The 25,759-nt window shown below is 33.6% G+C and overlaps 2 protein-coding genes across 2 annotated transcripts; both read right to left on the bottom strand.

Moving 5' to 3' along the window:
• Positions 1-918: 918 nt before the first annotated feature.
• Positions 919-10,965, bottom strand: LOC129920250 (WD40 repeat-containing protein SMU1). The gene is made up of 5 exons (XM_056001524.1): positions 10,825-10,965; positions 10,699-10,765; positions 10,381-10,639; positions 1,243-2,321; positions 919-1,183 (listed from the first exon to the last, which is right to left on the bottom strand). The coding sequence occupies exons 1-5, from the start codon at positions 10,848-10,850 to the stop codon at positions 1,085-1,087; spliced, it is 1,530 nt and encodes a 509-aa protein (XP_055857499.1). The 5' UTR covers positions 10,851-10,965; the 3' UTR covers positions 919-1,084.
• A 5,098-nt stretch (positions 10,966-16,063) lies between these two features.
• Positions 16,064-25,248, bottom strand: LOC129920203 (heterogeneous nuclear ribonucleoprotein 27C). Its single transcript, XM_056001455.1, has 3 exons — positions 25,031-25,248; positions 19,818-20,838; positions 16,064-17,015 (listed from the first exon to the last, which is right to left on the bottom strand). Exons 2-3 carry the CDS (start codon positions 20,310-20,312, stop codon positions 16,248-16,250), a joined length of 1,263 nt encoding a protein of 420 aa, XP_055857430.1. The 5' UTR covers positions 20,313-20,838; positions 25,031-25,248; the 3' UTR covers positions 16,064-16,247.
• Positions 25,249-25,759: the final 511 nt, after the last annotated feature.

Genomic DNA, 25,759 nt, shown 5'->3' with positions numbered 1-25,759 from the left:
CAGGCGGTGATCGTTGGGCCAAACGGACATCCCACTGGCGAGTAAAAGTGTTAGTGAGTTAAAAGGTTAGTATAGTACCTTGGGATCTGGCTAGATTGGTATCTACATATATTTCAAAAGACATAATGGACACTGCTCTGGCCGAGGCTAGGGGAACCTTTGTCCTGACGAAACGGTTTTTTTTATAACACCCGGATTGGGAGCACGGTTAAGGGTTTCAAATTCGTTAGAGTCGTTAAAAAAAAATTATTTTTTATGAATAATTTGTTGAAATAAAAATTTTAAAATAAAGTAGGTATGTTGAAGTAATTTATAACCAAAAACCAAAATTACAAAAAAAAATCAATGTCCCGTTTTCTAAAATTTGATTTTGAAAATTTTTTTAATCCAAAAATTTAGTTTTTGGAAATTTTTATTTATATTCAGGCAATATAAATGCATTTGCAGGAAAACATCGTTGAAATTGAATTATATAGTTATTTGCGAAGTTTAAAAAAAGACTATGGAAAATAACTTTTTTCATTCAAGATAGACCTTGTCTTAAATTATACTTGAATTTGAATTATAGGTAATCAAATTGTTGACGCCATTTAAAAAAAAATTAAAATGTATTAAAAATTGATACATATATGACAGGTACGCTTCATTAAACTCATGAAAAATATAAAAAAAATACGGCAAAGGCAGCAATTTATCGGATTTTCTCGGAAAAAGCAGAATTGCGGTACGTCTCATAACTTGTTACTGGATCCTGTGAAATCAAAATTCATTCGGAGGGTTTTTTTGAAATTTCAATTTTTCACTTTTTTTGAACACTTTGAAGGGAAAACACAATTTTTTGCGAAAATACCGGCTCATTTGTTATTGTAAAATAAAAATTATAAACAAATTTGAAAAAAAAAACTTACCTCGCAAATTTCAAATACCGAAATAGTGTTTAAATGTTCAAAATGAAGGATTGTTTTTTTTTTATTTTTGAATTATGTATCTTAAAACTCACAAGGGTTAAGCAAACTGTCTTGCAAAATCTAGTTCGTGTTATTTATTAAAATCTGGTTGTGTACTCTCTAAGAATTGTGTTTACTTAAGGCTTCCATAATTTAAGAAGACCATCTTCTCCATATGTCGCTAGCAAATTTTGATGAGGATGATGAGCTAGTCCAATGACATCTTTTTCGTGAACCTAAAACAAAATTAAATAATTAAAACCAGCAATTTTAAATTAAATTTGTTTCTAGTTACATTGAGGGTCCTTTCAAGTTTGCCAGAAGAAACAGAAAAACAATACAGCACTTTATCTTCTCCAGCACAATAGATAAATTCTCCTCTTGGCGATAGGGTTGCCGAAATGAACGAACCACCTTCACGCTTACCCGAAGAAAATGATCTGACAATTTGTCCCTGCATGTTCATAATAACTACAGTATTTGATCTATTGCAAACAATAAAATGCTCTGGATTTTTCGGCAACAAAAGAACAGTATTCACCGCCAACTCGTTTCCAAGAGGTTTGTAAGTTGAGAGACATTCAGTAGTTTTGAGTGACCAGATTTTTACAGTACCATCAGAAGATGCACTCAACAGACTATGACCATCTGGAGTAAATGTGACCTCGTTTACAAACGACTGATGGCCTTTAAACTCTTTCAGAAGCTTCCCTGACTTGAGTCCATGCAATCGTATAGTATTATCAAAGGAAGCACTCAATACTTGACTGTTGTCACGTGAAAATTGCAGACAGGTGATTCCTTTAACGTGCGCCTTTTCAAATTTCCGCAAACATTGACCAGTTGTGATGCGCCACACTTTGATTTGTCCTTCTTGTGAGCCAGATGCTACCATTTCAGAATCTCTGGAGAATGATAGTGCCAAAATAGGATGTTCCATCATCATGAATTGATCTTGAGCTTGATATTTCAAATCTTTTCTTATTTTTCCAGTTGTAAAGTTCCAAACCTCAATAAAACCATCAACACTGCCAGTGATCAAATATTGACCATCGACGGAGAATTGGGCACACTCAACGTGAGATTTTTGACCAAATTTGATTTGCCTTGCCATTTGGGTTGGATACATTTCTTCTTCTTGGTCTTTCATTGCCGCTTTGCCACGGAACAAATCGATTGTTGTTCCGGGAGGAAGGAGCCCTTGATGTTGTTGCCATTTAAGTGCTTGCCCGAGTAATGCCAACAAACGTGATGAAGGTACTACATGCACTTCGCCACTTAGCTCTTGGGCAATAACTGCTCGGCGCTTCTCTTTACTGCTTCCATCGGAGTAAGCCTCTCTTGGATCAAAATATGCCCTTTGCAACATGTTTTCTAAAATGTGTTCAAACAAAAAGTAAAAAACCTAAATATGAAGAGAATTGAGGTCCACGGAAACAAGGGCGTACGCAGGAAGCGGCAAAACCATTCGAGAACAAACTGAAGCTGAATTTTTGTATATTTTTTTTTGGGTTCTCAATAAATTTACAGAATCCTTAAAGTCATTCAAACAGATATCAAAAAACTATGATTTTGAGATTATTCAATAACTATACTATTTGATTTTAACCACGTTTTGTCTCTTCTTAACGTGCTTAAAGTTTTTTTTTTCAAACAGGCTGGTGGTGCACGGTTGAGAAAGGGCAATGTGAAATCATCTACTTTTAGGATATCGCATAAGTCGATTTTTTTGGAAATCTTCGGGAGATAATTGTTTATCTTTCCAAATATTGTACCATAATCCATAAATCAGCATTCCGAACAAAACTATGTAATTATTATATTCGGTTTTGAAAAAAATACACTACTGGGTACTTGCTCTTATGGTTAAAATTTGTAAGAATATTTAAGTTTTATGTAGCATTCAGGAAAGAATAATTATAATATAATTGTATCAAAAACACCTTTCTAAATAGTTTTAATCTATCTTCAAACTAAGTATGGTATTTAATTTCTTTTACAGAAAAGAATTTTTAGATATTTTTTATTTCGAAAATTTTTGGAGCCTTTTTTTGAAAAAAAATATTTTTTGAACTAAGAATGTACTTACTTACTTACTTAGGGTGACCAGCGCCGTAAGGCGGCTACAATCCGCTGTGGATTTGGGCCTTAACCAACAAGCTTCGCCAGCCAGCTTCGGACAGAATTGCGGGACATTATATCATATTAATTGTTATTTCGAGGGGGTACCGCATAAGCGCGAAAAAGACGGAATACCTATGCTGCCCATTTTCTGATCCACACAGGCCTATTCCTGACATTTATTTGAATGGTGTAGTGCTTCCCAAGTGTAAAAAGTTTAAATATCTGGGGTCTATGATAAATAACCAAGGTACTTGTGATGACGATATCAATCATCGCGTAAGCGTAGGGTGGATGAAGTGGCGGGAAAATTCTGCTATCTTCTGTGATCGAAAAATGCCCCCTAAGCTGAAAGGAAGGCTCTACACCGCAGTTGTGCGTCCAGCACTCACATACGGTTCACAATGTTGGACAATGTACAAAAAGTATGAGAGTAAGTTAACGGCAGCTGAGATGAAGATGCTTCGCATGACAGCAGGAGTAACAAAGCTTGATAGAATTAGAAGTACAAAGATCCGAGGAAGCCTTCATGTTAAAAATACCATCTCCCAAAAAATTGAACACGACCGACTCAGTTGGTATTGCCATGTTCAAAGGAGAGATCCTGAGAACACCGTCAAAAAAGCAATATCATATAACGTTCCAACACGAAATAAAAAGAAAGGTAGGCCTAAAAACTCCTGGTACAAGCAAATGCAAAAACACCAGCATTCAGTTGGCCTCAGAAACGGAACAATACAAAACCGGGAGGCTTGCCGCCGATTTCTGAGGTCAACCCGGCGAACCCCACAGGCGGATCACTAGTGTGAAGCAGTAACGTGGGAAGGTTATGATCCCCTCGACATCGAGATCATAACAGTGCCGAGAAAAAGGAAGAAGAAGAATTGTTATTTCGAGTTCGATTTTTTATGAATCCTAAACTTGCCCCTATATTTTCGTTTTCATTTTTATTTCATTTATTTCAAGTAAAAAAATTGACATTGGCCGCATTACGATTAGTATCTTTTAGAGCATCTAAATACATTTCTAAAATTTATAAATATTACAATAAAGAAAAGAAGAAGAAAATTATGTATATAAAGGCTATGCAAAGAAAAAAAGAGTTGATTTAAAGAATATTAAAAAGGTGCAAAGGTACAATCAACTTGGCTTGCGAAACTGGAAGCAGCGAGCTAAGGATAGAGCTGGCTGGCGAAGCTTGTTGGTTGAGGCCCAAATCCACAGCGGATTGTAGCCGTCTTACGGCGCTGGTCAACCTAAGTAAGTAAGTAAGCAAAAATAGTTTTCTCTTAAATGCAGCAGGGGCGATAGTGCTTTGCAATTCGTTAGGAAGTAAATTCCATTGTCGAATTGCAGAAACGTAGAATGAGCGTTCCGAAATGCGGTGTGAGAAGCGTAGTAAAATGAATTTTAATCCTCTTTGTGATTGAGCAAAGCTGAAAACTGCGCTAAGATACCTAGGACCTCCACTATTCATGATACTCATGCCTATTACCGATGTCGTGTTGTTTTTTGACAGCTCTCGTTTCCTTTGTCGTGTCGTTTTTCAAACGGCATTCCATAATAAGTATCTATCAAACTCTAATGAAATTGTTAAAAAAATAACAACAGAGACGGTCTAGTGCAGAAATGTTTTATTGCACAATAAATTAGTGATAATGATCTTGTATATTAAATGATTCTAAATAGTGAATTGCTTGAAATTTGAGTTTAAGTTCAGTTTTAATTTATTTATCTTCCAGTGGAGATTTGCGCCTCCTTCAGTTGCATTTACATACATACATATTTCCATACATTCAGGAACAATTGTTTATTTATTTCGGTCTAAAAAAATTAATGTTTATATATTTATTAAAATAAGGATTCAAAATTATTAGCAGAGACGAATTAAAACACGTAATGTTTTCTCGATAATTAATTAAGAAGTAATAATAAAATATTTATTTGATTAACAAATCAAATATACATAAAACATTTATGAATATAACACAGTACTATTTTAGTACAGTGGATTTAGAACAACGTCTTAGTAGAGTAATTCTAACACTCCTCCTTAAGACGATGGTTCTTATTTCACTCCCATTGCCGTTCTGAATTCTGCATGTTTAATTTTGTTTAAAGGTTTAGTAAGCACATCTGCAACTTGCTCATTGGTGCTTACGTAATCGACTTTTATTTGATCTTGGTTTAGAATATCTTGAATAAAGTGATGGCGTATATCGATATGTTTGGTTCTGGGATAGAACCCTGCATTTGAAGCAATCGCTATCGTGCTTTGGTTGTCACAAAGGATTTGAAGTGGGCGTTCCTTTTGACCAAGTTGAGTGACAAGTCCGTTCCACCAAAGTGCCTCTTGTAAAGTAGCTGAGAGTGCCATATACTCGGCTTCACATGACGATAGTGCCACTGTATGCTGTTTTTTAGAACTCCAAGATATAGCTCCTCCTTGAGCAGTAAATACGAATCCAGTAGTAGACCTACGATCATCAACGTTAGCTGCCCAATCAGCATCGGTGTAACCAATTATGTCATTTCCTTTTCTTTGGAACTCAAGCTTCATTGAAGATGTGCCACGAAGATAACGAAATAAATGCTTCACAGCATTCCAGTGTCGTGGCCCTGGGTTGGAGTTGTATCGGCTAAGCAAATTCACCGTAAAGCAAATGTCGGGTCGTGTACACTGCGCCAGGTACATAAGACAACCAATCGCTTCCTGGTACGGGACATTCTTCATGAATTCAATATCCTCTTCTTTGTTTGAACAGTCTTTAAGAGATAATTTCTCACTTGTATTCATGGGTGTCATCGTTGGTTTTGCTTTTTCCATTCCAAACTTTTGGAGGACCTTCTCAATATATTTTTCTTGATCTATAGCAATTGAAGAATCAGACATTGTAATACGCATTCCAAGAATTTGTTTTGCAGTTCCAAGGTCTTTCATCTTGAATTGCTGATGGAGTTTAGTTTTGATGACTTCAATCCAATTGTTGTTATTTGAAAAGATTAAAAAATCATCAACGTAAACAGCTATGATCAGTATATTTTCTTTTTCTGATTTTACATATATGCACGGATCGTGCTTAGATCTTTCTAATCCAAAAGATTTTAAAGATTTGTCCAGTTCTTGATTCCAGACCCTACTGGACTGCTTTAGTCCATATAAGGCCTTCTTCAAACAACATACCATCGATGGATTTTCTTTACTTTTGTAATATGCAGGCTGTTCCATATAAATCTCTTCTGAAAGATTTCCTTGAAGAAAAGCTGAAACAGCATCCATCTGTTCCACCTTAAGTTTTAATCGGGCTGCAGTTGCGAAAAGATATCGCAAGGAACTGTGACGGACAACAGGTGAGTATGTGTCCTCGTAGTCTACCCCCTTTCGCTGCGAGTATCCTTTTATGACTAACCTGGCCTTGTAGCGATCAACCTCTCCGGTGTGATTACGTTTGATGCGGAAAACCCATTTGCATTTAATTGCTTTTCGATTTTTTGGTAGCTCTTGAAGTGTCCAGGTATTATTTGCATGTAGAGACTGAATTTCTTCTTCCATAGCCAGCTTCCATTCGTTCGCATCAGGTCTAGATAATGCTTGTTCTGGCGTCGCCGGGTCATCTTGAAAGTAGTTCTCGTACGATTCGGGTACTATAACCCCTGAAAAACCTTGTAACGGTTCCATTTCGTCCAGAGAATTTTGTCTCAACATATCTGGATCATCATTGGAAGTTGAACCTTGAGAAGTTAAACAAGAGGAAGAATCATCGTTTTCTATGATAAAATCATTATACTTGCCTGGTAGTTTGCGCTCCCTTTCGCTGCGCCTCAACGACTGCTGTTGTAGCGGTTTAGAGTAAGATTGCTCAGGGAGCGCCGAGGTATTTGATTCGAGTGATGTGTTTGCATCTTGAAAACTATCTTCGTTCATTTCATCTTCTTGTTCATTTCTAACTTCGTCATCGCTGACCTCATCGTTGACTTCATCGCTTTGATTGAATACAATTTCAGTTTGATTATTAACCTCAGGTACATGGATTTCGTCTTGGATGTCATTCTGGTAGTTGAGTTTAACTTTACTAACAATTGACTTCTTAGTTGTTGAGGATGCACAAGATGTTGAAGGTTCAGAGTCTTCATTAATAAGTAATACATCTCGGCTTTTAAAAACACAGTCCTTAACTGCATTGTAAAGACGGTAGCCTTTGGTATTTTCATCATATCCGACCATTATACATTCGTGAGCTTTGGGATCCCATTTCTTTCGGTTAGCTTTCGGAATATGTGCCATTGCCGTGGTTCCAAACACTCTGATATGCGATAGATCGGGTATTTTCTGACTCCATGCTTCCACTGGTGTTTTGCCAGTACCTTTCGATGGCGAACGGTTCAGAAGGTATACTGAGTATGCAACTGCCTCTGCCCAAAATTTTTTGACATGTTCGAGTCGGAGAGCATACATCTTGCCTTCTCAACTATAGAGCGATTGTTACGTTCGGCCATACCGTTTTGCTCTGGGGTGTGCACATTGGTGGTTTGGTGGTGAATCCCATTTCTTCGAAGTGTGTCTTGAAATTTTCGGTTCAAAAACTCCTTACCATTATCAGAACGTAGTGTTTTGAGCCTTTGACCACTTTGCTTTTCGGCGAATGTCAGAAAATTTTCGAAGCATGTTAACACTTCCCAATCCATTTTTGTTTTTAAAAAATATACAAAAATGTGTCTAGATTTGTCGTCGATAAATGTTATAAAATATCGACTTCCACCAATTGAATTGTGTTCCATCGGCCCACATATATCAGTATGCACTAATTCAAGCAGCTCATTAGCTCTATTGCCACACTTGTTGAATGCCAATCGTTTTTGTTTTCCAATAGCACAAACCTTACAGTCTCTTTCAATTCTGTTAGTAAAATGTATTCCAGTTGCCAGTCCACTGCAGAGTTTATCTAAGCTTTCGTTATTCAGATGGCCCATTCTTCGATGCCATAACTCTTTACTGCATTTTGAACTACACGCAAGTGCAACATTTTTTAACGGTTTCGTGTCCAATTTAAACAAACCATCAACATTTGTACCCGTTGCAATTACTTCTTTTTCCGAGTTCACAATTTTTACACATTTGCTGTTGAACTCTACGGTGTGACCTTGTTTAACTATGCAACCGACAGACAAAAGATTTACTGATAAATCAGGAATCAACTTGACGTCATTGACTTTAACAACTGACGGATTGCATGCTGGTCTTAGTGTTGCAGTTCCGCACCCTTTGACTTGCATTTTGCCTTTGTTTGCAGCAACCACTGTTCCAACATCCTGAGAAATGGAATCAAACATGTTCTCGTTGAAACTCATATGTGATGTGGCCCCTGAGTCAAAGTACCATGCGTCATCACTTCGTGGATTATTATCTATTGTTGATAAAACACAGGTGAACGCATCAAAACTCTTATTTTGATTTGTTTTGCTTTGACTTTTCAACCGGCAATTCTTCGCAATATGACCAAAGTTGTTACATGCTCTGCACTTGGGACCTTTTTTGTGATTTTTAAACGACGTTGGACGTGTATCAGTATGAAAAGCTGAGCTTTCACTGCCTGGTCTTACGTCTTGCAGAAGCTTTGTTTTGATGATATCACCATTTATTTTTGTGCCTGAATTTTCCAAAGCCATTATCATTGGACGATAGTCTTCTGGAAGTCCAGCGAGCAACAAAGAACCAACCCACTCCTCGTTTATTGCAAATCCAATTCCATTCAGAGCTTGAGCTGTTGTCATTATTTCTTTAATATATATGTCCATTGAACCGCAATTTGCAAGTGACGTTGTAATCAGCTTACGCAGAAGAGCTACTCGACGTGTTAATCCACTATCTTCGTATGCACTTGCTAGCTGTTGCCACAACTCCTTAGCTGTTTTTGCACCCTGTATATGGACATAGCACATAGGATCAATCATTAAGGTTAACTTACTTCTTGCTCTTCGATCCTTATCTGGATCTACAGCAGTTTTGGGGTTTCCAGATGCATCGAGTTCATAATCAATTGTTGTTTTCCAAAGATTATCCAAATCTAAAAATGCCAGGGCAGCAATTTTCCATGTTGGATAATTTTCACGACCAAGAAGTCGATCAATCGAAGTACTATTATCGGACTTATACATTTTTTATTTTATTAAATTAAAGACCAAAATCTTATTTATATATTTTAAAAATGTTTTGCGATAGGCCCATAACCTATTAGCAGAGACGAATTAAAACACGTAATGTTTTCTCGATAATTAATTAAGAAGTAATAATAAAATATTTATTTGATTAACAAATCAAATATACATAAAACATTTATGAATATAACACAGTACTATTTTAGTACAGTGGATTTAGAACAACGTCTTAGTAGAGTAATTCTAACAAAAATCTCATTCGATTCAATTTTCATGTGAATTTATCCACTTTAAAAAAAAAATTTCAATCGGCTCAACAAGCGTCTGCTACTCATTTCGATTTGTGAATTTCAGTGTATGAAAAATTTGTATGATGAATTAAATAACAATAAATTGTATAAAAAACATAATTTTACAAAAAATAGTGCTTTATAGCCTTCCAATTCTCTGTCGTGAGCAAAATTTTGAACGAGAGATACTGTCGTTTTTCGTCATAGTCGTCGTTTATTTTCGACTTACGGAATGCAGAATGAAAAAAAAGACGTTTTTCACGACAGAAAACGAGTGACAAAAGTTGAAAACTACAAATGGAATGCAGATTGAGTCGTGTCGTATATTATGATGTCGTTTACGACATGGGTAATAGGGGTGATTGACGCAATAGCAAATAATTATCAAGATTCATCCCAAAGATACTTTCTCGTTAATGTGAAACACTAGAGTATCTCGGTATAGAGTAGAAAAACCGAATGCAGTCATTTAAGGCAACATTTTATTTCCCCTTACACACACTATCTAAAGCTGGGTATACACTCAAGTTAAAAGTAAAATAAGGCATGATTAGTGACTTAATGAGATGTTTCTTCAAACTGGGTAGTAGAAAATCCGAGGACGATCTCAAACACCGTAATCCATAATAAGTTTTCCTAATCGTATCGGAAATCGCTTTACAACAGCTCAATTTACTACTCATCTTGTAACCCAAATAGAACCTTTATCGCAAGTAAAATTACTAAATATCATACATAATTTAATCATTATTAAGGTAATTTTGTTTTTAATCGGTCAAAATTTGCTAGGGAAGGTAACTGCCCTTTTCTGCCCCCCTTGCGTACGCCCTTGCACGGAAATCCTAGTGTCTGTATCAAAGACTTACCTAAATGAATATATCGCTCGGGTTCTTGTTGTTTGAGCATAATCATTGGATCAGTTTGACGAAGCAATGAACGAGCTGCTCCCAATTCTCGTAATTCAATCAACTCAAGAATGATTTGTTCGTACAAATTCAAGAGTTTTTTATCAGGCAATTTGAGTGATTGTATTACTTTGAGGACAGTGTCCCAATGTCCATTCTGAATATCTTGTATAAATCCATCTACACTGTCGACAGTGTTTAAAGAAACTGCCGTCTCTTCCTATTTTGAAAAAAAAAACACTTTAAATATCCGATTAATGAAAGAAACGAACACTTTACCTGAAGAGTTTGTAAAGTCTTGCAAAGATTTGATTCCTTTAAGTATTGTTGGATCAAACGAATAACACTGAAGGAGAAAATATTCACTTAACACATTTGAATGCATTATTTTTTAATAAAACTTACTCAGCTGATTCAATTTCAATCGACATGTTTTAAAATATTTTGTTTAAATAAAATATTTAATAGAACAAACACAAAATATTTTTTTAATCCAGCATTCAATTTGTTTATTAATTGAACTGTCACTCAACAGAAGAGAAGTGATGTTTGGCCACAGACTAAATAGATAAAGAATTCATAGTTGCGACTTGTATTCCATGATTATTCCAGTAACGATTCCATGAAAGTCAGGGTTTACATGCGACGATTTTTCAAATGCCTAATAGGTGTGTTTTTTATTACAACCGGTCTTAACTAGACAAAAAAAACGCAGTCTGGGCTAAGCAATTTACATGTTAAATACAACAACACCTTAGCCCCTTGGGCTTAGTTGTTTAGCCCGGAGATTTCTCTGGACTTAACTTTTTGAAGAGTTTTAAATCTGTGCTACCAAACTAATTTTTTCATTAATTGTTTAGAATTTGTTTAAAAACGTGAAAACTCACGTTTGGAAGGACAAAATGTATTAAAATAGTTTTGCTAGCATACATTTTTGTTTAAGCTGGTACTGTCATGTACAAAGAAGAAACCCTGAGAACCCAGTTCAAAAGGCGATCGCATACGACGTTCCAACGCAATCGCGAAGAAGAGGCAGGCCTAAGAACTCATGGAGAAGACAAATGCAACGACAACTGCATTCAGTTGGCCTTAGACATGGAACAATTCAAAATCGAGAAGCCTGCCGACGTTTCCTGAGGTCAACCCGGCGAACCTCACATGCGGAACCGTAGTGTGAAGCAGTAGAGTGGGAGAGTTGTGACCCCATCCGAGATCATGACTATCGTCGATAATGGAGAAGAAGAAGACATTTTTGTATCGCTTTGTAAAACATACATGAAAAATACAAGAAAATGACGAAAGCGAAAAATATGACAACTCTAAATTTTTGTTGTGTCTGCTGTTTTCGGAACATTCAATATACAGTGCTGCCAAGATTTCAGGTTAAGCCCCACTCCAGTTCAGACCAGTGGTAATAAAAAACACACCTAATATTTTTTTATTCTAATCCTGTAAGGACAAAGCTTTCCAGTGAAATAAAGTCCCATGGTTATAATTTACAACAAAAAAAAAACGTTATTAGAAAAATCAGCGAATGTACCCTGAAAATCATTCGCGTTTTTTTCTTAAAACCTTACTACCCCATTTTGTAAGATGGCGGCTCTAATGAACATACCTTGTCTTTTTATACCTGACAGAAGCGCGCTTTGAACATTTCTAAACGTAACGCGACGACGCTTCTGGCAAAGCGTGATTGTATTTAAAAGCGTACATACGTTATCGTACGTATGCCGGCCGTAGTTCGATCCCTGAGTATTGTGTATATCTTGCTATAGCTACCCATCGCAGCGGAAAATTCTCCGATTTTATACGAATCATGCTTCGAGATATGCTTCCCACAAATAATAATTCTCCAATTTGTATAAAATCGGAAAACTTCCGCTTCAACGGATAGCGTGCTAAGGCCGACAAAAATATCGTTGAGGAATGACCTTTCCTTAAGGCTTGACCACACAATAAAAATCCAAACTGGAACGTCAACGTTGAGGTATGGAATTTTTTTCATACAATTACCGGTACTGCTACCGCAAACCTTTCCGTTTTGATGAAGCCTCTACTCTTATCGCTACCGCATATCCTTCCGGTGTGGTCAAGCCTTTATTCTTCTTTGAAGGTAGGAACACACAGGAAATGTATAAGGTAGAGGGACGGGTAACAGTACAAATTTGTATTGCAGTACTGCTTGCTTACGGTATACCGAGATCGATACCAGTGTGCTCTTGTACTACAAACCGTTGTACCTATGCCAAAGAAACGTTATTGGAAAATAGCCGAATGTAAACCCTGACAAACATTAGGGGTTTTCTTTTTTCGTTCATAAATTTGATCCTATTTCGTAGAAGCGGAAATTTTCCGCACCGATGGATACTTCGTTAAGGCAGTATAGAAACAGATGCTCCTTCGATTTGCAACCATGGACGAGACTTGGATGCACTTCTATACGATGAAACGAAATAACAGTCCAAGCGGGGGATGGAAAGGTTATGGCTAGAGATTTTTGTGATGCGAAAAGGATTTTGCTGATCAAATAACTCGAGAAGGGTAAAACTATTACAGGGCTGTATTACTCCAATCTTCTTGTTCCTCAGCTGGACGGCAACATTTTTGTGGAGAGCCCCGATGGGATCGAACTACGGCAAACGTTCGTTAACGTATGGTCGGTATGTGTCCCTATCTTTTTCTACTGATTAAATAGAGACAGCAATAGTTAAAACTTTAACGTATAATCGTGTGCCGTGATTCGATCCCTGGTCATGGATCTGTAACGGTATGTTGTTTTCTTCTTTATTAGTGTAGTCCCATCTTTGTTTGGCCTGATGATTGATATTTGTAGAAATCGACCAAACCACACTAAAAGACCAAAGAATTTTGGAATACCCCACTTTGTTCTCAAAAAGTTAACGGTAAACCCTAGATATCCATAAGAAAAACAAATCAAACCAATGCAGGGCGTTCTCAAAAACAAAATTGTTGTCCCTATTTAAGCTAGGATTTTTTATTTTATGTGAAGAATAATATTCGCTTGTGTAAAAAAAAGCACCCTAATGTATCATTTCACTGAATTTGTGACACTAAGGCCCAATTTATTCACTCTTTATTGTGTTTAAAACTGCATTTAAAATTAGAGAGGTATCAAATACCAGTTAAATTAAGAAATTTCATTTTAAAAGGTGATTTCAAATTTAATGGAGTTTGAATAAATTGGGACCAAGGCTTGATACATATTATTCTGTTTTGTGTATATGACCAGAAACATTTTGTCGATATAATGAATATGTCTGTTACACACTTTTTAAGCACTACATTAGGAATCTTGTAAGATTTATCAGAATGAAAAAAATTTCGAAAGAATGTAAATAAGTTTGGAACAAGTTTAACATGATCGTACAATCACGATTTCACTCTTACTGCAAAACACGAGTAAAAACGGTTCAATTCAATTATCACCACTGTTTTTATTTATCAGATATACGTCCAACTTTCATTAAACAGAACTTATATTTCTGTCCAAAGACAGTCCCTTTCGGGACTATGTATGTATGTATATTTGCAGGGTAGGCAAATTTTGTAATCTGCCGTGCTCTATATGTATTGGAGTTTTTCAACGTGCAAATTGGATGCCCTAGGTGCCTTAAAAAATGTTTGTTGCCTACAAAGTACTATTGAATTTCTCCCTTCATGATCGCTTTTCTTGAAATTATAAAGTAAAATTTTAAATGACACATTTATTGATAAATAAGATAGATTTCAGAGAACCCTTATCCAACCATTTGTTTATCAAAATCAAAACAAAATTAATAAAAAAAAAAAACTACTTCAAAATATACAACACAAAATATACAACGCATACATTTTCTTTTTTTTTTTTGTATTCAAAGTTTTTATATGATTGAAGATTTATAACAAACTATATAATATATTATAAATACTCAAATGCCTGCTAATTGTTATAATATACTTTAAACAAGAAATAATCTGAAAAATATCCATTTCAAACACTCACCAAACTGAAATGTTTATTAAATAAACCATTATATATTGTATGTTCGAATTAAAACATTAATTAATATTTATAAATACGTACATTAAAAGAAAAAAATAAAGTAAGTCTCTGGTTGCAAACATTGTTTTTGTTTTTTTTTTTTTGCTTTTTTTTGTTAAAAAGAATTAGAATTATAAATGTCCATGTAAAAATTACGAATTTATTCCGGGTGTTTACTGAGCTAATCACTTATTTTATTTTTTTTATTACTATTTTTATGTTATTAAGTAAATTCAACACATCTCTGAAGGAGTTAACACTTATTTTTTTTTATATTAGTAACAATGTCCTTGAATAGATATTTGATTACTTAGGCACTGTGTTCATTATAAATTAAAAACAAACATTAAAAATATGTATCAGAAAGGAAACAAGTAATTTACATCCTTTCTGGCTTAAAACTTATTTTGAGTTTTATTGGGTATAATTATTGCTGAAATTTCGTCAAAAAGAACATATGCCTTACACAATATTGTTTTTTAATCTAAGAACAATTATCTCTAAAGTATTTTAAATGAAAGTATCGTTAGCTCATATTTCATAGTATTGTAAAATCAGTCAATTTCTTAATGTTGTTACTTGTATTCTTCTATTTATAATAACAAAACAGAGTTTATTCAGAAAATCATTTAATTCTTTTTCTTGTTTTTTTTTTCTTGTTTTTGTTTTATTTTTTATATTTTTAAACTAAGTTATAACCAAAATATATATAAAAAAAAATAAAATAAAAAAGGCGTACTAGTATTTATAAAAGGAAATTCATATATAGTGGAAAACAATTGCGCTGAGTGATGAAAAAATTGGCAAATTAAAATTAATAAAAATACACAATATTCGTCGTTCGAAAACAATATATAAAATTAAATCATCAAATCGTATTTTACTTGGACATTCCCCTTACTTAAAATAACTTTTATCGGATACTCTCTAATAATAACCTATGCATCGTAGTAATTTAATTAAAGCAAGGGCTTTAAAAGCTAAATCATAATTATGATTACCAATGGTGTATGATATTTGAATTTTTTGTTTTTTTTTTTTTTCTTCTTTTCATAGTTAAACAAATTGTTTTATAATTAACAGTCAGAGTTTTAATCGATTTATTACTATTTTTCTTTAATTTTACGTTTACTTTATTTAATTCTACTTTATTTTTCTCTATGAAATATTGAATTAATAATATTTATAATTACGTCAGGTGATTTTTGCGTTAATTTTTGAACTTATCCCATTTTAAGTAGTAGTAGAAGTTAATATTACCTATTTCTTAATTTAGTAAAGTGTCTCTTTTTAAATATGTTTTTTTTTGTTGTTTTGTTTTTTAATTTAACTTTTTTATAATATATTTTGTATATGTATATAATATATATTTGTAACCGAATACACACTTCTCTGCCGACGTTTTTTTTTTTGTATGACAAGTATTATAAAACAAATCATCTAGTTATGTAATGCAAAAGAAAGTAATACAATTTATTGTGTACGTGCAAACTATTTCCGTAACTTTTTTTTATCATTTTGTTTTTCTTTAAAATTACCAATAAATATTACTTAACAGTTCGACGGGCAGAAGATAAATTTAGTTATTATTTCTGCAATCTATTTTTTTGTGTTCTCTTTTTTTTTTTTAATTTTTAGCAAATAGTTTGTATTTTTTTTATATATATAATTAGCTAAATTTTATAATTGTGTCAAATATTTAATGTATGTGTATTAATAAATTGAAAATTTGAATAAATCTCTGTAGTTCAATTTTATACAATTTGCTCAATCAAAAAATGCTACCTTAAACAGCTTGTGAAGCGGGGTATGGCGGCTGCGATGAACTATCGTTGCCGTAGGCTGATCTTGGGCCGGCACCATAAGTTGATGCACCTTGTTCTTTTGCATAGTTACTATACTCATAATCGTACCCCGATGATCCATAGCCGCCGTAGTCATATTCGGAGCCAGATTTTGAAGCTGAATTTCCAGGTCCAGCTCTGGGGATGCCTCCAACGGGACCGGTTGAAGATGGACCACCAGCAGCCCACGTTTGAGCACGTGAATACATGTCCGTTGCTGAACCACCACCAGCAGCTGGTGCAGCTGGACCTGCAGAGTTGGGTGGCATATTCCACGAGTTCCAACTGCCGCCACCCGAAGGACCAGATGGTCCACCGGTGGATGTCGAACTGTACATGTCGTATCCACCATACCCTTGGGTTTGTTGTGGTCCTGCATAATTGCTCCATTGGGGTGGTGGTCCTTGAGGGCCTGGTGGAGCACCCCAGCCTTGGTAGGATCCTGGACCGCTACTACCGTATCCATAACCCTGCTGCTGGGCAGATGTTCCCCAGCCCTGGTAGCCTGGCATCATGTTGGGTGCCCCAATAGGCATGTTTAGAGGTGGACCTCCCATTTGACCATTCTGACCTTGAAGCATGTTGATGGGAGCATGATGTGGTCCCCAATGATTACATTCATTGCCCATTTTACCATATCCACCTCCAACGCCGCTGTTGTTGCTGTTGTTTCCAGATCCATCTCTGGGTTCTGCTTTTTTGATTTCAACCTTTAATAAATGTAATAAATTTATATTTTTTTATTTTGCAAAAACACAACTTTATTCTAAAAGAAAATTAAGTGTGCTTCAAACAATATGAACAGAGTATACGAATCAAAACGGTATCTCGATTTCTTAAAAATGAACAAATACTACAGTGCACGCCACTAACGAGTTTTAAGCAATAATTTGGTGTTCCACATCTCGCTTGTTTCTGGGCTGTTTTTATCCTCATTTCATTCCTCATTTCATTCCTCACACATTTCCATATGAGTTTGGAGTTGATGGTATAGAAGTTGCTTGGCTATCTAATGTTTAGGTTTTTGTATTTTTTTTTTTCAAGATTTCGTCTACACTCTTATGTATAGCGTTTATTTCCGCTTGAAATGGAAACTGCTCCATTAAAATGGAAAGTTTGGTTTTTGGAACAAATTTAAAATTTCTCGATCCATCAGTGTTCCACTTCATGGCGTTTACATTGAGATTATAATTCGTAGACTCAACTACCCACCCCGCCTTGCTACAAAACTTAGTTTGAAAATTTTAAAACACCCTAAGATTTATTTGTATCAGAATCGAAAGCCCTAAAGGTCTTCGGCTTAGCGAAACTAAAAGTTAGAAATACAGCCAAACAGGTCAAAAGAAGATTCAAATAAAATGATAACAAATAATGTTGATCCAATCATTTGACCTTTTACAAGTTGGTACAACAAAGAGACGTTTCAACAAGCAATTTTTTCTTTTGGGGCTAGTACCGGACACAAGATAAGTCTTTCCAACAACAGGCAAACTTGATTGAGTTTTGCAAAAATCTGCAGTTTTGTTTAGTTTTGCAAAACCTCGTAGTATTTTGTTGAGTTTTGCAAAACCTCAATACATTTTGTATTGGTTGAGTATTGAAAAAACGATTTTCTTTAATATTTTATTTAATTAAAACTATTAGCTTTTATATTTTTTTACATCGTCATCTTGTGCGCCTGGTCATGCCAAACATTTTGATACCAATATCTCATTTTTGAATTTTTTCCGTTTGTTGAGTTTTGAAAAAAAAAAAAAACGCTCCTCAATTGTCTCATTACGATCGGATTTTGTGATTTTTTTTTTGTAGCCAAATTCTGATACGAATAGAACTCACGATAGGCCGAATGCTTTGGTGCCAAAAAAAAAACAACAAATTTCAATGAATATGTTATTAGTAGTCGGTATTAATGTTTCTCTTCGCCTCACAAAAGCATTTACCTGCTCTTTTTTATAAAAAAAAAAGCTTTTTACACTTCTTGAAATAAATTTTAGTTTAATTTCTTGTTTACTTGTTTTTGAAAATTGAATATGTTTTGTGCTTTAAATCTAACGAATAACACGTCTGCTGAAAAGTAATGCGCTTGACACACAAACTGTCAAAATTTCATGCATGCATTCGTTTACAAGTAACACGTGTTTAAGTTACGCAACTTTTGAACAATGAAATTCCATGTTTTGATAAAACATTGTTTTTTAATGGAGAAAAATCTCTGAAGCTCCGGACCATTATCAGCTGTTATGAAGAATTTAAACGTGGCGAAGAAGCACTGAAGATGCATCCTGATCTTAAAGGCCCCAAAAGGCGGTTACACCAGAAAACATCAAAAAAGTGCAAACAACAGTTTTGGATAATCGGAAAGTGATTGCAGTAAATAGCTGATACTCTGAAGATATCAAAGAAACGTGTAGGCTTTATCTTGCAAGAGTATTTCACTATGATAAAGCTCTTTCTAAAGTGGGTGTCAAGTTTGCTCACAGTGAACCAAAAAAACAGCAACGTATGGAAAATTCTGTTTCACTTCAAAATCCTCCGTGTCACAAATCGTATGCTTGCTTTTAAACTCACCCAACTCTATAAATTTAGCTCCAAGCGACTACTACCTGTTCGCTGACTTAAAAGAAATGCACACGGGAAAAGATTTGTCTCAAATGAAGAGGGCAAACTGAGACTTATTTTGAGGCCACACATACATAATTCTGCATGAATAATATATTTTTTAATTTAATATAGCTTTTTACAGCCTTTAGTCCAAACAAAAAATTGGCATTTCGCCCCGGTGGAGCTCATTTTTGCCGTAAAATTGTGTTTTCTATGTTGGACGATGTGTTAGTTTAACATGTCTGGCGTCAAGCTTCAAGCACGACTGTTTACCTTCATTTTAACGATTTGATTTGTGTATAAAACATATTTCATAATAGTTATGAGTAAGTACATTTTCGCTTCAATTTATAGTTCAAGGGAAAATAATACTTTGTTGAGGGATTATATCTAAGCTACCTTTTTAACCAATTTGTCGATTCAACGTCAGGGTTGCCAATCATGTTTATGAAAAATATGCTCCTTAATATTTTAGAGCAGAATTTATATTAATCAAATTTATGATGCATCGAAGAGTTAAGTTATGGTGTTTTTTTTTTTTTTTTGTAATCCAAGTAAGTATCAATTAAGTAGGTACTAGGTTGAAATAAATATGTATTTAACAGGTATTTTTGCGTTTAACTTTTTATAACACACCCAAAAGCACACCTTTTTTATGTGTTCCTTATAAACATTAAGATTTCATAACATGTGTACCTACATACCAACAAACTGTACAAAAATGGTCAAACTCTGTCCAATGCAAAAAAAAAAAAAAAAAAACAAAAACTGAAAACTAAACCAAACTGGATACCAATCTAATGCTACAAGTAAACTTTCTCCATAATAGAAAAAAAAAAAAAAAACTTGAAAAATAAATATCTGAAGCACATAACAAAAATTACATATTACAAAAAAAAACAACTACATACCTGTTTGCCATTCAGATTGATATAACGTTCATTAGTCACATGCTCCACTGATGATTCCTCTTCAAACGACAAGAAACCAAATCCACGAGACTTTTTCTTCTCTTGGTCATACATAATAACAACCTCGGTCACTTTACCATACCGTCCAAAGAAAGTCCTCAAATCAGTTTCGGTGACATTTGATGGTAATCCACCCAAAAACACCTTATAACCACCACCCTTCTTGGGCTTCTGCAATGTCCTTGGATTACATGGTTTCGGATCAATTGTCCTACCATCCAATGAATGAGGTCCACTTTGCAGAACATGATTGACATTTGCCGGATCGGCAAATGTAACAAATCCAAATCCACGTGATCGACCACTCTCATTGTTTTTCATTACAACACAATCGATAATTTCGCCAAAACGACAGAAATACCGCGACAAATTTTCTTGCGTTGTTTCCCATGACAAACCGCCAACGAATAATTTACCTCTCTCATCTTCCTCCATTATTTTTTGCGGGCTTTTTTTAATAATTGACGTAATTGTGATTATAATTACTTTTTTTTATTTTTCTTTCCGTTCCAAGAGAGAAAGAGAGTCTTGAGTGATATTCAATAAAGTTTAAAAATGAAGGTTTCCGTATAAACTAGTGTGTGGATTTTTTTCTTTTCTTCTTTTTTTTTTTATGAAAATATAATTTTACTTAGACACGATGCTCTTAAATGATTTATATATATTATATTTTCTTTTCTACTGTATGTGTATAAAGTTAGGTTTTGAAGAGATATAATATATCCAAATGATAATTAAAGTCGATACGTAACTTTCTAATTATAAATTGTATTACTTTCCTTTTTTGTCGTCGTAGTTGTCGTCGTCGTTAGATATAGATGTTGGAAAATGAAGAATGAAGAAACGCCGGTTGCTTATTTTTTAGTAGGCTTGCGATTGACTAAGCAGTTATGCTCTTTTATCTTAATGCTGTAGATAACTACCCTAAACTAGCTAGCTGTCTACGTTTACAATAGAAAATCTGAAAAGAAAAACAAAAGAAGAAAAGAAAGAGACGAATATTGTTAAACTGGAAATTATATTTAAGAAATTTTATACATGTGTGTGGTGATTGTGATGTGATGATGAGTGTTCTATGCTTTCGTGTGTAGATACATAATGAACAAAAAAAAAAAAAAGAAAAAAAAAAACAGCCTATGTGTATACTCACAAAACTGATTAACATTTAAAACAGCATTGCCAGGTAAGTCAATATTGAGTTACATAGTTGATTAGAAAGGTAAAATAAAGTAGGTATATTTTTTTTTTTATTTTTAATGCCAAGTACGCAATTGAATCTTTTTTTGATTTAACATCAATACTTGTTTCGAGTATAGATGTATTTAAATAAATAAAATAAGTATGGTACGAAAATATTAATCTTTGATGTGTGCACATAAAGTTTGTACATAAGATTATTAAGGTGCGTATTTCATACCCATATGGAATTGGATGAAGAAAAAAATACCACATGGGAACGTAATAACGTCATCAAACAAATTGTTTTATATTAAGTGACCTTCCTCTAAACACCAAGCATTATTGGGGATTGGTTTGGAATTCGCGACCGGTGTTTTAAGTGAAAACTGTTTACTTAAAATATTTAAATTGCTACTGCGGCGTCGCTATTATCTGAACGCCGGTAATCCATGACGATCGACGACGAAAAACGCTCGCGACGACGAAAACGTCTACGTTCAGACACGTACTTTTTTCATACAAAGTGCTGTTGGTGGCTGGGACAGCTTTTAAATTGATTTTCAACTATACAGCGATGCTTAGTTTTAAAATCTGTTAGAATATACATTTTCTAGGAATATGTATAATGAACATTCAAGAATAAGGTTTTAGTAAATCACTGCTTATCAGCGGGGTTAACGGCTGTTTTTTTTTTTTTTTTTTTTTTTGTAATGTGAACATGTCAAACAAACCGTCAAAACACCTGGTTCTGGTTGATTTTTTAAAATGTTTGATCTGTCTGACGTTCGCCAACGTCAGGTCTCAGTGTAGTAATTGTGGATGTTTTGATCAACAATTATTATAAGAGATGTTTGCTTCTGAATTTATCCTTCAACTGAGAGGTGAACATTCGAAACGAACATTATTGAATATGAAACCTGCTATCAACAACAAACTTAAAATTCACAGTTTCCCGGTTTATAAGGGCGGAAAGAAAAAAATGAATTGAATGTTGAATCATAGTTATTTGAATTTTACAAGGATTATGTGCATATCGTCGGTCCAAAGGAAAAACTCACTAACTACATACGATTTCAATAGCAGTTAGTGAGTTTTTCCTTTGAACCGACGATTTGTATGTAAATCCTTATTCAACTCGGATTCAGTTCACCTCATAAAAGAGGTAATAAATATCAGGATTTTTGCAGTCGTTAAAAAAAATGGGAAAACGTTTTAGATTAGAAAGATAGCATCTAATTAAAGAGTTTACTGACACAAATCTCTAGAATAGAGCTCACCATTAGAACGTTCAAAAAACTTATTAACATTTAAATTAAAAATATTTTTTTTAGATTTGCTTAAACTCGTAGTTAAACTCTCGAATCTGTACTCCTTTTCTATAATTGTATTAGTGGCGATAAATTTTTTAATTGTTACAAAATGCATTGTATTCAATAAATAAATAAATTATAATTCTTCACGAAATTTATTTTTGATGGCATAAAACGGGTTTTATAAATAATTTAGTTTATTAGTTCGTTGAACTTTTTAAAAAATACAATTCACAGTTTTTTAACAATTTTTCGTGTTGTGACGTTCTTGCAAATTTACAATATTCTTACTTCTTACCCAGTGACAAAGTTGCTGAGCAAGTACACTCGTCATAGTCTTTCTTAGCGGTTAGGAGAGCGTTTATAAGAGTAAGAAGAAATTGTTAGAAATTCCTTTCTTACAATTTTATTACAAAAAAATTTTTTTTTTTCTTTTTAATGAATTTTGTAAAATCAGAATTTTATAAGAAGACAAAATTAAAAACAAAACAAAACAAACTAGTGTTGCGAGTGTTTTTCAAAAACAAATATACATCCTAATCGATTTAAAACTAAAAAAAGGAAGAAACATCAAATTATTTAGTATAGTGTTTTCACTTGTTTTTTTTTTATTTTTTATTTGGAATCAAAGAAACATCTTTGAAAAATCTATGAAACTTGGATTTGGAATTCTCCTTCAACCAAGTTCTGAGATTAAAGAAACCGGATTTTTTCCGCATATTGATCTGTATTAGTCTCTGTGCAGTGTACACATGCGTTTTTAGGCTAGATGGAATCACTCACAAGTGCTATGACGCTGCGATAATCTACTGATAGATATTACCATTAGCTGTCACGCAGCGGTTTTTTTTTTTGAACCTGCGATGCTTTTTTCCTTCATTTAAGAAACCATTGCAAATTTTGTATACATTTATATGAAAATATAGCTATTCGATATTTAATCACCGAATGTTAAAAGTATACATTCCTAAAAACAAACACCAATAATTCTAAAAAGTATGATAAATTTTCTAGTATATGGCCGATTTAATAGAAAATAAACTTTATAAATGTTTATATTTATCAAACCGGAAAAATTACTTTTCACAAACTAAAAAGGATACTCTATTGATTTAGGTACCAAATAAATATAACAGGTAGTTTAGCTTAACCACCACTCAGGTAGAGTGTGACTTGAAAACACCAAATGTAAGCACATGTTCTGTTAAACAGAAAAAATTACAAGAATCTTCGATTAAATTAATTAGTGTTGCTCACCGGGAATTAGAGGGTTGAATGGAATGTATTTCTGCAGGTTTTACCATTTAACAAGGTTTTTCCCTATATTAACCCTATAATATTCTCATTCAGCAAGTGTTTCAAGCTAATGTTTACTAAATTGGAGAGGATTAAGTATTAAATGATTGACCTATCAGGACAAAAAAAATACACGTGTTTTAAAAAATATATAAAATATATAGAAACCAAGTACACCGGTGAAATTCATAATAACCTTTAACATTATTTACATTAAGTATTTGTATAAAATAATATGTGCCTAGTTAAATTGTTTTGCACATGAAATCATTTTTAAGAGATTTTATTTCATTTTAAATAACAATACAGTTATCGTTGTTATTTTTAATGGGAAATTATCTTTTTAGGATTAGTGTGCAAAAAAAGAGCAACTATTAGTTGCCTTGAAAACCGATCATACTATAATAATTTATAAAAAAAAAAATAAATCACAATCAATGTGAAAGCTGAAATTTGTGTTATTTCTAAAGATACAGATCAAGAATAGACTAGTTCTTGGAATATTTCTTTATTTTGCTTGTTATTTTAAATTAATTTCCGAAGTTTGTCAAAAAACCGGCACTGGCAATAACTACGAAAAGGATTTACAAATAAATATGATTATTCATGCAACGCTATTGCACTTTGCCATATTTATTGCTCAAATCTTAGAAACAAGCATTTTACCATAAATACAAAATTTGTCTAACACATTTGCCATGTCGCTTGTGAAATACCTAACTTTTTCGCAAACATCGTGCATGATGTGTAATATCGTCTTTAAGATATCTTAATTGCATGTTACTAACACCTGGCAATACCGTGGCATGATTAAATAGTGAAGACATTTTTTTTTTTGTTAATTATTCCTTGAATTAATGGGAACAAATAATTAACAAAAACACGCAATTTATCCTTTTCTTTTTTCACATATTATAATTTTGTATCTATAATACACAAATGAATTAAATTTTTTTTCCAGTCTACAACTTGAAAGAAATTCAAAAATTTTCATATGTATCCATGTTCCATGGGTTTTGCGTTTTGGATGGGGGTTAAACTTTAATATTTTCAGTTCCTACGCATTTCAATTTATAATACATGATTGTTATTTGTCTCCTTATACATAAGGTGAATTAACTTTGATGAAAAATTAAAGAAAAAAAAAAAAAACTGATCACATTTTTTTTAAATATTCAATATAGAAATACTTTAAGAAAATTAAAGCATTCTTCTTTTTTTTCTACCAAAAAGAAGGGCGCTTGAATTTTTTTTTACAGAAAGAAGAGAAAAAAAAATATGTATCGCAAGTGCAAAATATTGTAATAAGTGGGTTATATAAATAAAAGAAGAAAAATACAATATTTTTATTAACAACTTTAATCTCACCGTATATTATATTTAACAAATAAAGCCTTGGAATTATATTTGTTGCACTTCAAACCAAAAAAATTAGATTTTTTTTTCCTTACAGCACTAACTTAAAAGAAATTAATTCTATGATTTGATGTATACGATATAACCTAACTTAACCATGATAAAATGATTTCGAAAATGGACAACGCAGCTATACACCACTACGGACTGGAACACGATTTTTTCTTTTCTTTCTTTTTGGGGACGAAACAAAATTTAAATCAGTATGGTTGTCTCTTTTACACTTGTGGGATTTAAAACTAGATTTAGATATATTTTCATTGCCACGTTTCACACTTATTTTAATTTTACATGAGATGAAGCATTTTGTAGTTAGCCAAATGATGGCGGCGGCGGCTAGGAGCTAAATGGAATATTGGGGTGCGTTTCGCGGTGAAGAAAATAAAATAGTCATTGGAATGTTTATATGTAGCATTGAAATGAGTTTGAAATGTAGCTCGGGTCTTAACAGGCCGCCTCCATAGGAGATAATTTTTGTCATGTTGACGTGTCTTAACAAGAAATGTCTTGTGGAGGCTCGCCATTTCTTGTTATGATTCAATGTTAGACAACCGTGTCTTCGATTTTGTCTGAACACGATTGTCTAACATCGAATTTGACAGATGTGTTTCTTTTCGTTTGGAACTGCAGTTTTTTCATTATTTTTTGTCCTCTCATGAAGAAGGTTGTCTCCGTAGTAGC

This window comes from Episyrphus balteatus, chromosome 1, assembly GCF_945859705.1.
Source record: "Episyrphus balteatus chromosome 1, idEpiBalt1.1, whole genome shotgun sequence".
NCBI classification, from domain to species: domain Eukaryota; kingdom Metazoa; phylum Arthropoda; class Insecta; order Diptera; family Syrphidae; genus Episyrphus; species Episyrphus balteatus.
This window is presented reverse-complemented; position numbering and strand designations above follow the sequence as displayed.

What these genes read in the sequence shown, in the direction of transcription:
- LOC129920203 (XM_056001455.1), bottom strand. Translation starts at nt 20,312, where the DNA reads ATGGAGGAAGATGAGAGAGGTAAATTATTCGTTGGCGGTTTGTCATGG. An exon ending in TCAATCTGAATGGCAAACAG is followed by an intron (nt 17,016 to 19,817) that starts GTATGTAGTTGT and finishes CATTTATTAAAG; the next exon opens with GTTGAAATCAAAAAAGCAGA.
- LOC129920250 (XM_056001524.1), bottom strand. Translation starts at nt 10,850, where the DNA reads ATGTCGATTGAAATTGAATCAGCTGA. An exon ending in ATTGAAATTGAATCAGCTGA is followed by an intron (nt 10,766 to 10,824) that starts GTAAGTTTTATT and finishes TTTCTCCTTCAG; the next exon opens with TGTTATTCGTTTGATCCAAC. An exon ending in AGACTTTACAAACTCTTCAG is followed by an intron (nt 10,640 to 10,698) that starts GTAAAGTGTTCG and finishes TTTTCAAAATAG; the next exon opens with GAAGAGACGGCAGTTTCTTT.